Genomic DNA, 12,078 nt, shown 5'->3' on the forward strand with positions numbered 1-12,078 from the left:
CTGAAGCATAGTCAAGTTTAACTGCAGTATAATCTGTTTAAACAAGGTACAATCATGTTAAACTCAAGTAGAGTGTAGTTTACTGTGCCTTTAAAAATTACAATTTATCTTAATTGGCTTGGAAATATATGTATTTTGGGTCTAAATATATTCAAACTTGCTACTTTTCTACTAAATAAATGATGAAATGTTGGTGTTATTCCTTCCCTGCGTCTGCTGCAGGTTTGATCCTGTTAGACTTTATATTCAGTTCAAACAATCTGAACGAAGCTGTTAGAATAAAACATTTAGTTTAGTAAAAAACAATAGAGAACAAAAAACGGTGAAGAGAAAAAAACAAACAGTGTGGAACAGTTTGTCTTCAATGATGTGACAGTGTTGTATTATGAAATGTTTGAGAGTTTGTTGGTTATATGAAATGAAATAAATTATCAATATGTGACTGATTCTTCCCTTTTTTATAACGAGACACAAAAGCTCAATTAGTCACATGATGCTCAGGTGTGAAGCTGAGGCTGAAATAAACCTAATTAACAGGATGATTAGAAACACCTGAGTCCTTTACTTTGGTGCTGCTGCTTTCTACTCCACTACATTTACCCTCACATTTATCTACTGACCCTTTGGAGGGGCCCAGCCCCCAACCCTAGGTTGGCAACCACTGGACTAAACTAGCTAACTGTATATAAAGTAGTATAAACTAGCTAACTGTATATAAAGTAGTGTAGCTAACTGTATATAAAGTAGTATAAACTAGCTAACTGTATATAAAGTAATGTAAACTAGCTAACTGTATATAAAGTAGTATAAACTAGCTAACTGTATATAAAGTAGCGTAAACTAGCTAACTGTATATAAAGTAGTATAAACTAGCTAACTGTATATAAAGTAGTATAAACTAGCTAACTGTGTATAAAGTAATGTAAACTAGCTAACTGTATATAAAGTAGTGTAAACTAGCTAACTGTATATAAAGTAGCGTAAACTAGCTAACTGTATATAAAGTAGTATAAACTAGCTAACTGTATATAAAGTAGTATAAACTAGCTAACTGTATATAAAGTAGTATAAACTAGCTAACTGTATATAAAGTAATGTAAACTAGCTAACTGTATATAAAGTAAAGTAAACTAGCTAACTGTATATAAAGTAAAGTAAACTAGCTAACTGTATATAAAGTAGTGTAGCTAACTGTATATAAAGTAGTATAAACTAGCTAACTGTATATAAAGTAGTGTAAACTAGCTAACTGTATATAAAGTAGTATAAACTAGCTAACTGTATATAAAGTAATGTAAACTAGCTAACTGTATATAAAGTAATGTAAACTAGCTAACTGTATATAAAGTAGTGTAAACTAGCTAACTGTATATAAAGTAGTGTAAACTAGCTAACTGTATATAAAGTAGCGTAAACTAGCTAACTGTATATAAAGTAGTATAAACTAGCTAACTGTATACAAAGTAGTATAAACTAGCTAACTGTATATAAAGTAGTATAAATTAGCTAACTGTATATAAAGTAGTGTAAACTAGCTAACTGTATATAAAGTAGTATAAACTAGCTAACTGTATATAAAGTAGTATAAACTAGCTAACTGTATATAAGGCAAGGCAAGGCAGTTTTATTTATATAGCGCATTTCATACACAATGGCAATTCAATGTGCTTTACATAAAACAGAAAAACTTAAAACATACAATTAACCCCCCCCCCCCCCACCCCCCATAATAAAAACAAAGTACAGAAAAATAGAAAGACATAAATAAAATGATTGCAGCATAAAATAATAAATTAGCTTATATAAAGTAGTGTAAACTAGCTAACTGTATATAAAGTAAAGTAAACTAGCTCCACCTCCAGTAACTATTGATAATCTAATTATGTCATATATAATAATATATCACTACTTTTACTGTAATACTGCATACTACATCACTCATAATACTGCAGTACTTTAACTGTAATACTGCATACTACATCACTCATAATACTGCAGTACTTTAACTGTAATACTGCATACTACATCACTATAATACTGCAGTACTTTTACTGTAGGCTAATACTGCATACTATATTAAAGTATCTGGGTACTTCTTCCACCACTGTAGCATGTGGGGGGGGGGGAGTAAATATAAACTAGTAAACATCACAGACTGACAATTATCCACATTAATCTATGACTACAACCACACACACATATTATCCTGTATGTGTGTGTGTGTGTGTGTGTGTGTGTGTGTGTGTGTGTGTGTGTGTGTGTGTGTGTGTGTGTGTGTGTGTGTGTGTGTGTAGTTAACAGATGATGTAAGAGGCGTTGTCAGCTGCACAGTCTCAGACATCTGCAGGCTGTTTAGCACCAGAGAGGTGGAGTCTGCTCCGCTATTGGCCGAAGGGGGAGCAGAGCTCGACCCTGGGGATTGACACCACACCCATCTGTGTGTGTGTGTGTGTGTGTGTGTGTGTGTGTGTGTGTGTGTGTGCGTACATAAGTGTGCATGTGTGTGTGTGTTGTCCAGCATATGCTCTGTTGTGTTTCTTCTTCTTCTTCTTCTTTGCGAATGAAGATCTGGCTGCAGACTCTGAGAACTGGTGAGTCTTTCTTGGTTTTATTTTACTTTTTTAATGTATTTTTTATCATATTTGTGAGTTTAAACTAAGTTATGTGTCTGAAATAATGCTGATAACGCCACATAACCTGACACCACATAACTGTGCTGCATAGATAAATGAACTTCTGCACAACTCTCTGTTAAACTCAACACTCTGCAGCTCAGCCTTTATACATAAATGTCAAATATTATAAGTTTGTGGAGGCACTGAAAGTTTCCCTGAGAAGTTTCTGACCTCTAGTAGAAGTTTTCTTTTTTATAATAGTGTTCCTGTTGTTGTTTGTTTCCAGCACATGTGATGCAACACGCTCAGCTCTGTCTGCCAGTTATTTCACACTGCAACACATCAGTCTACCAAACGCTCCACAGAGACTCATAGCAGCATTTGTATCTGATCTGGGGACCTTTTTAGTATTTAGTATCACATCACTGTTAAAGAATAATGAAGTTCAGGTAAAAAAAAAAAATTTAAAGTACATTTTTTAGACGAGCAGCATAGTGTTGGTTGAAATATATGAAAATAAAATAAAATAAAAGAATAAAAATAAAATAAAATAAAATAAAATAATGAAATGAAATGAAATAAATAAAATAAAATAAAATAAATTAAAATGAATACAATTTAAAAAAATAAATAAATGAAAAATACAATGAAATAAAATAAAATAAAATAAGAATGAAATGAAATGAAATAAAATAAGAATAAAATATAGAGAATAATGAAGTTTAGGTTAAAAAAAAACACTTAGTTTGAGTTAAAGTAGATTTTTAGACGAGCAGCATAGCGTTGGTTGATGTTTTATGCTCTATTTTAATCGAGCATTTTGTTTACTGTCTCCTTTTTTATTCAAATGTTTCATATGCCTTGCCTGCGTCGCCATGGCAACAGTAGAAACAGCAACAATCATCCTTAGTTACGAATTTTAAGCCCACTTTTTTTTTGCAACCTTTCACCTCCTTTTTTTACGTCATCTGAACTGCGGGGTCATAATTACGACGGCCACTAGATGGCGTCTGTCACGAAAACGTAACTATAGGTTGTTGTTTTTTTGGTGTTTAAGATTTATCGTGTTGTTTTTCTTTCAGAGGACAGACTCAAAATTATACCCACGTAACTAACGAGGGAAGCTAACGTTAAAATCAACCCTTCTGTTTGTCCTCGGTGGATTTCTTTCATCTAATTGCCTAAAAATTTGCACTGATGCTACGTATAATCATCCCTACTTTCGTTGGATTTATGCTTTATTATAAACAGTCACACCAAAACGGGTCAATTTTGACCCAGGAGGACAACATATATCAGTCTGTGATAATCCATCCAACATATTTTCCTTCAATTTTAGTTAAAATATTAAATAATTTCTGCTTTTTTAATGCAAAAATGAGGTATGATTTCATTTATTTGCCTTTAAGTCGTCTGCGGCTGCTTAAGATTTTTATTCATGTAATCCACTTTATTTACATAAAATAAAATAAGAATAAAATAAAATAAAATAAAATAATATAAGAAAAGAATACAATAAAATAAAATAAAATTTAATAAAATTAAAATGAAATAAAACGCACTGCCCACACAAGATAATTCATTCCTGCATGTGTCGTGTTTTCTGTTCAGGTTGACGTCAATGCTACTACTGCATTCAACAGAGCCGACCATCAGGAGATGAGCACTTCTGCAGAGCCGACCATCACGGAGACTCCTACTACTGCTCTTCCTGCTGCTCCTCTTGCTACTTCTGCAGAGCCGACCATCACGGAGACTCCTACTACTGCTCTTCCTGCTGCTCCTCTTGCTACTTCTGCAGAGCCGACCATCACGGAGACTCCTACTACTGCTCTTCCTGCTGCTCCTCTTGCTACTTCTGCAGTGCCGACCATCATGGACGCTTCTACTACTGCTTTTCCTGCTGCTCCTCTTGCTACTTCTGCAGAGCCGGTCACCATGGAGACGACTCCTCCTGCAGTGCCGACCATCATGGACGCTATTACTACTGCTCTTTCTGCTGCTCCTCTTGCTACTTCTGCAGCGCCGGTCACCATGGAGACGCCTCCTCCTGCAACGCCGACCATCATGGCCGCTACTCCTCAACCGATGCCTGCAGAGACTTCCCCCAAAGCACCTCTGCTTATTCCTGCGAAGGTCTCGACGCCGGGTAACTACTGCTCTCCACTTGATTGACAGTTTGGGATTCATTTGGAGGGAAGAAAAAATGGTTTAAATTCGGATTCAGAAAGCAACGTTCTTTCTTCCCTCCTCACTTTGCCTTCCTTCCACCTGTCTTTCCTTCCTTCTCCTTCTCTTTTCGTCCCACCTTCCTTCTACTTGTCCTTCCTCCCTTTCTGCCTTCCTTCTTTTCCTTCCTTCCTTGCTTTTCCTTCCATTTGTCCTCCCTCCCTCCCTTCCTTCCTCCCTCCCTCCCTTCCTTCCTTCCTTCCTTCCATCTGTCCTTCCTCCCATCCTTCCATCTTTCCTTCCTGTCTTCTTTTCCTCCCTTCCTTCCTTCCTTCTTTCCTTCCTTCCTTCGTTCCTTTCTTTTCTTTCTTCCTCCCTCCCTCCCTCCCTTCCTTCCTTCCTTCCTTCCTTCCTTCCATCCTTCCATCCTTCCATCCTTCCTTCCTTCCTTCCTTCCTTCCTTTTAATGGTCCGGCCCACATTAGATCAAATTGGGCTGTTTGTGGCCCTTGAATGTAAATTATGTAATAAAAAATGTATAGTATAGTTTATTTATACAGTTGTTATTGTCTAATTGTCAGTTTTATTGATTCCAGACCCCAAAATAAATTCACATACACCTCCTTTAATAACAAACAAATGACATAATAAGAGATTTATGTAGTTTTATGAAGATTCAATGCAAATATAGATATGTTTGGATATTTGTGCCTTGATTAATTGAGTTTTTTGGTCAATTCAATATCAGAAAAGGGTGAAAAATGTTTCCCAAAGCACTTAAAATGTTTAGTTTCTAATCATAGAGGAATAAAAAACATACAAATTAAGAAGTTGGAGCCCAAAAAATACTGAAGATCATCAGCTGTTCAGTGCAGCATTGATGGATTTGTTAATTGATTGGTGATTAAAGGCAGTCTGAGCTCTTCTGACACACATAGCCGAGGTGTGTGTGTGTGTGTTTGGCAGGGAGTGTCTTATCAGCCCGATGCCAGAGAGGAGCGTGAGACGGAGCGAATGTGACGCCTCTGGAGTCTGTTGCCGTGGAGATAAGAGCTGAAACACTGATACCGACCGGCCCTGGTTTACATAGCAGGGCCGAACTGGGCCAAATGGGGCCAAACGGGGCCAAACGGGGACAGAGCTGCTATTAAATTTAATATATTTGACTATTTATAAAAGACACTGTTTGTATTGTAAACTTAACTCTAAAATCTGCTGAAGTTGTGTCAAGAAAAGTGGATTTTTGAGAACATGAGTGACCCAAAATGTCACTTTTTGATCTCAAAACTCAGCTTTTATTTGCTGCTTTATAACATAAATAAGTTAATTTTATTATATGTCTGTTTACCAAAGCAACACTATTAATATTTTAAGCTTTTTAGCAGCTGACAAATCTAAAAACACCAGATTAAACTTTGCTTAATGTTCATTTTCCTGTCAAACAAAGACACAAATAACAACATTATACATTAATATACAAATATATAGTTTAAAAAAAGCTATTAATGAACTCTACCTAGATTATTAAGACATATATAATGCACAGGTTAACCCTCTAGTCAAAGGAGGAAGGAAGGAAGGAATAAGGAAGGAAGGAAGGAAAGGAGGGAGGGAGAAAAGGAGGGAGGAAGAAGGAAGGAAAGGAGGGAGGGAGAAAAGGAGGAAGGAAGGAAAGGAAGGAAGGAATGGAAGAAAGAGAGAAGGAGAGAGGGAGGAAAGAAGGAAGGAAGAAAGTAAGGAAGGAAGGAATGCAAGGAGGCGGGAAGAAGGACGGAAAGGAGGGAGGAAGAAGGAAGGAAAGGAGGGAGGGAGGAAGGAAGGAAGGAAGGAAGGGAGGAAGGAAAGGAAGGAAGGAAAGACAGAGGAAAGAAGGAAGAGATGAACGAAGGAAAGAAGGAAAGGAAGGAAGGAAGGAAGGAAAGAAGAAGAAGATGAAGAGATGAAGGAAGGAAAGAAGGAAGGTAATGGGGAGGAATGAAAGGAGGGAGGAAGAAGGAAGGAAGGAAATGAGGGAGGAAGTAAGGAAGGAAGGAAGGAAGGAAGGAAAGAAACAGCTGTCATCGCACATTTCTTGAAAAGTTTTCACCGGACAGTTGTTTGTCTTGGTTGACGCTCTGCAGCCGTTTGTCACCTCGTCACACACACACACACACACACACACACACACACACACACACACACACACACACACACACACACACACACGGCGGCGGCTCTAAAATAGACTGAGGGTGTCTGAATGCCATGCATGGTTGGGTCCTCTGACTCTGGGTGTGGTGCTCAGAGACCGATCGCTGCAGCAGATTGTGATTCCTTCCTTCCTTCCTCCCTTCCTTTCCTCCCTTCCTTCCTTCCTTTCTTCCTTCCTTCCTTCCTTCCTTCCTTCCTTCCTTCCTCCCTTCATTCCTCCCTTCATTCCTCCTTTCCTTCCTTCTTCCTCCTTTCCTTCCTTCTTCCTCCCTTCCAGTTACAGGAGACGACAGATCACTGCAGCAGATTGTGATTTAGTTTCTGTCATCAGTGCCTCTATCCTTCCTTCCTTCCTTCCCTCGCTCCTACCTTCCTTCTTTCCTCCATCCTTCCCTCCTTCCTCCTTTCCCTCCTTCCCTCTTTCCTTCCTCCCTTCCTTCCTTCCTCCCTCCCTCCCTCCTTCTTTCCTTCCTTTCTTCTTTCCTTCCTCCTTTCCCTCCTTTCCTCCCCCTACCTTCCTCCCCTCCTCTTTTCCTTTCTCCTTCCCTCCCTTCTTCCTTCTTTCCTCCATCCTTCCTTCCTTTCCTTCCTCTTTTCCTTTCTCCTTCCTTCCCTTCTTCCTTCTTTCCTTCCTCCCTCCGTCCCTCCTACCTTCCTTCCACCCTTCCTTCCTTTCCTCCATCCTTCCTTTCCTTTATTCCTCCCTTCCTTCCTTCCTTTCCTTCCTCCTCCCTTCCTTCCATGTATTTCCAGCTTGTTCCAACACTATAAAAGACTTAAAATGATGTCATTCTCTTCATGTTTCTCTAAGTTAACAAATAAATTAATCTATTTTTTTTATCTTTTTGCAGTCTACGGTGTAGTGGATAACCAGGCCGGATATGATGCAGCTTTAATTGGAGGTAACATCACCCCCCCCCCCCTTCAGTATTAAAGTTATAATAGATAATTATAAAAGATATAATGTTTTCACTGCTTGAATGTCTTTTAAAATTATGAATTTCTCTGTTAGTGAGTTGAAATGATTTAAATGTGTTGCTGCCAGGTTGAAAGTAGTGATGTACGGAGGCTGCAGAGTGACTTTTTCAGTGTTTAATTACAATAAGTGAGATGGAAATTTAGATTAATTGACAATTATTTTATATATTTTTGGTATTTTTTTATTACATTAATGTTTCTATTTCTTTCCTCTTTCTTTTACAACATTGCTTTATGTTTCTTTTATGTGAAGCACTTGGTGTAACTTTTGAACTACATTCATTATTATTATTATTATTATTATTATAACTTATTTTTTATTTTAAGTAGATTATTAAAGTATCATTGAATAACTCATATAATTTAGTTATTTTATTTTTTTAAATATTTATTTTATTTTATTTTTATTTCTTTAGTTAATTGAAACCCAGACTAACCTGTTGTCCTCCCGGGTCAAACTGACCCCATCTCTTTCTTTCTTTCCTTCCTTCCTTCCTTGCTTCCTTCCTTCCTTCCTTCCTCCTTCCTTCTTTCCTTCATTCCTTCATTCCTCCCCCCTCCTTACTCCATTAATTCCTTCTTTTCTTTCCTTCCTTCCTTCCTTCCTCATTCGATCCTTCCTTCTTTCCTCCCTTCCTCCTCCCTTCTTGCTTTCCTTCCTTCCTTCTCTCCTTCCTTCCTTCCTTCCTTCCTTCCTTCCTCATTCCTTCCTCATTCCTTCCTCTTTTCCTCCCTCCCTCCTTCCTCATTCCTTCCTTCTTTCATCCCTTCCTCCTTCCTTCCTTGACCTGAGGACAACAGGAGGGTTAAATATATTATAGTTCATTATTATTGTTATATATTGATATTATATTTATTATATTTATTATATTTATCTTCTGCAGGAGTCGTTGGCGGTGTCTTCGTGCTGCTGCTGCTGCTGGTCCTCATTCTAGCGCTGCTGCTCTGGTGCCTGTCCAGACGAAAAGGCTCATATGAAACCAACGAGATGTACATCCTCGAAGATGAAGATTATGCTGATGTTGGTGATGAAGATGATGATGGGGATGAAGGTGGCAACGATGATGATGATGATGATGATGATAATAAATCTGCCGGCTCTGATACAGCGCTCCAAATTGAAGAACCTCTAGAGATAAAAGAAGAGGAGTAAAGAGCAGAAAACATGTCAAATATGGACTATTGTAGCTTTTTTTAATTTTAATTTTTTTTTTTTTTTTTTTTTTTTTTTGCAATCCCTGGAAATGTTTTTCAAGGTTGTTATTTTCCATAAAAAAATAAACAATTTTCTTGAATCTGCACGGAAAAACTTTGCAAACTCTTCCCGCCAAATGTGCAATCAGAGAACCTCTACTTCCCCGAAATCCTATCAGCTCGGTCGAATTCTTCTAAACACCAAGTGACGCTTTAAATAACTCCAAACGACTGCTGGGAGGAAAAGATCTGCACAATAACAACCTAGAATAAAATTTTATGGCACTTCCTCCTTTTTTTAAATAATGCCATATGTCTTTAATTTGCATATAAATCTCAAACTTTCACAATTTCATCATCATATCTTAAATAACTCCACCTGTCGACATCGATTCTGCAAGTTTCTGAATTTCTTTAAAGGCTCTCAAAAGGAAGGGAGGAGGGAGGGAGGAAGGAAGGATGGATGGAAGGAATGAAGGAAGGAAGGAAGGAAGGATGGATGGATGGAAGGAAGGTAGGAAGTACGGACGAAGGAAGGTAGGAAGGAAGGTGAGAGGGAGGAAAGAAGGAAGGAGGGAGGAAGGAAGGATGGATGGAAGGGAGGAAGAAGGAAGGAAGGAAAGGAGGGTGGAAGGATGGAAGGGAGGAAGAAAGAAGGACGAAGGAAGGAAGGATGGAAGGGAGGAAGAAGGAAGGAAAGAAGGGGAGGGGAGGAAAGAAGGAAGGTAGGAAGGAAGAAGGAAGGAAAGAAGGGGAGGGGAGGAAAGAAGGAAGGTAGGAAGGAAGGAAGGAAGGAAGGAAGGAAGGAAGGAAGGAAGGAAGGAAGGTAGGAAGTTGACACTGATTCTGCCCTGATTTTTTAAAGCCTCTCAAACGTCTCTTGTGACTCTTCCAGCAGCACACGAAACATGTGACTCTTCACCACGGAGAGCGAACCTCATGCCAGACGAGGAGGGGAAGCTCCCACATGCGGATAAACACTTACCGGCATTTAAACCGGCCATTTCCCGCCCTGGTCGCTGTAATAACTGCAGCTTGTTTCAGTAACCAACTATTTGCAGGCTGGACTCTGACTAACACACACACACACACACACACACACACACACACACACACCACATAGTTCTGAATCAGCTAGAAGAAATGTGTGTGTGTGTGTGTGTGTGTGTGTGTGTGTCATATAAACACTGAGCCAACAGAGTTTATAGGGTGATTTTCCAACCTGAATGCAACCGTCAGTGAGCAGGGGTGTCAAACATGCGGCCCGCGGGCCAGATCCGGCCCGCCGTGAGGTTCAATCCGGCCCAGTTTCCTTCTTCCTCTTTTCCTTCCTCCTCCTCCCTATCTTCTTTTCTTTTCTTCTTTCCTTCCATCTGTCCTTCCTCCCTTCCTTCCTTCCATCTGTCCTTCTTCCCTTCCTTCCATCTGTCCTTCCTACCTTTCTTCTTCTCCTCCGCCCTATCTTCTTTTGCTTCCTTCCTTCCTTCCTTCCTTCCTTCCTTCCTTTTAATGATCCGGCCCACATGAGATCAAATTGGTCTGTATGTGGCCCTTGAATGAAAATGAGTTTGACATCTCTGTTTTAGAGGTTGAAGAAAGAAAGAAACTGTTGTATAAGAAGAAGGATGTTTGTAGATTTTCTTTGTTTAAATCTTTCATACTTACATTTTTATAAGAATAAATTTTACACTTTTTATCATATATATCATAGTCCTGATGCTTTTGTGTGTTTGATGAAGGTGCCTCATTGAGTTAAACTGCACCATCTAGTGGCGGAGATGCGGTACTGCACCCTTAAAAAAAAAAAAAAAAAAAAAAAAAAAAAAAAAAGTGATTATCTGTGTTTCTGTGTTTCTGTGGTTTGGATTTTGGATTTGAGGAAAACAGAAACATGTGTTGTTTCTAAACAAATGTCTAAAATATACAAATACACAGGTTTTTAAAATAAACAAATGTCTAAAAAAGTTAGTGCAAAAAAAAAGTGCTTTATAGGTGAAAAGCTGATGATAATAATAAGACAGAATTAATAATAAAATAATTTGAGACTAAATAAAAATGTAATTGTAGAATCAATAAAAACAGAACTAAGAATAAAGAGTCAGATATATTTAAATAATAACTTGATAAAAGAGATAAATGTTTTGATAATTGATCTTCAATGGTTATGACTTTTTACTTAACCCTCCTGTCGTCCTCCCGGGTCAGATTGACCCCATCTCTTTTTGACTGTTCCTTCTTTCCTTCCCTCTTTCTTTCCTCATTTCCTTCCTTCCTTCCCTCTTTCTTTCCTCATTTCCTTCCTTCCTTCTCTCCTTACTTCCTTCCTCTTTTCCTACCTCCCTCTCTCCTTACTCCATTCCTTCCTTCCTTCCTTCCTTCCTTCCTTCCTTCCTTCCTTCCTTCCTCCCTGCCTACCTGCCTCCTTACTCCTTTTCATCCTTCCTTCCTTCCTCCCTCCCTGCCTACCTCCCTCCTTACTCCTTTTCATCCTTCCTTCCTCCTTCCTTACTCCTTTCCTTCCTTACTCCTTTCCTTCCTTCCTTCCTTTCTTCCTTCCCTCCTTCCTCTATTCCTCCTTACTCATTTCCTTCCTTCCTCTTTTCCTCCCTTCCTCTTTTCCTCCTTACTCATTTCCTTCCTTCCTCTTTTCCTCCTTACTCATTTCCTTCCTTCCATCCTTCCTCTTTTCCTCCTTACTCCTTTCTTTCCTTCCTTCCTTCTTTCCTTCCTCTTTTCCTCCTTCCTTCCTTCCTTCCTCCTGTCCTTCTTTGACCTGAGGACAACATTTGTTTTGTCCACATCTCCCAATTTAAAGCAACATTTTCATTTTAAACAAACACACGCTTACATATTGCAACTTCTTCACTTTGCACTACATCGTTCATTTCTCAAAAGATCTTCAGGACAAAGTCGAGAGGCTCAGAACTACTCT

General features: G+C 38.6%; 1 protein-coding gene across 1 annotated transcript; it reads left to right on the forward strand.

The window, feature by feature from the left end:
• The first annotated feature begins 2,470 nt into the window (after positions 1-2,470).
• LOC128354447 (mucin-2-like) lies at positions 2,471-9,159 on the forward strand. Its single transcript, XM_053314689.1, has 4 exons — positions 2,471-2,591; positions 4,227-4,764; positions 7,826-7,876; positions 8,837-9,159. Exons 2-4 carry the CDS (start codon positions 4,275-4,277, stop codon positions 9,103-9,105), a joined length of 810 nt encoding a protein of 269 aa, XP_053170664.1. The 5' UTR covers positions 2,471-2,591; positions 4,227-4,274; the 3' UTR covers positions 9,106-9,159.
• The last annotated feature ends 2,919 nt before the right edge of the window (positions 9,160-12,078 follow it).

Source organism: Scomber japonicus, chromosome 24 (assembly GCF_027409825.1).
Source record: "Scomber japonicus isolate fScoJap1 chromosome 24, fScoJap1.pri, whole genome shotgun sequence".
NCBI lineage: Eukaryota > Metazoa > Chordata > Actinopteri > Scombriformes > Scombridae > Scomber > Scomber japonicus.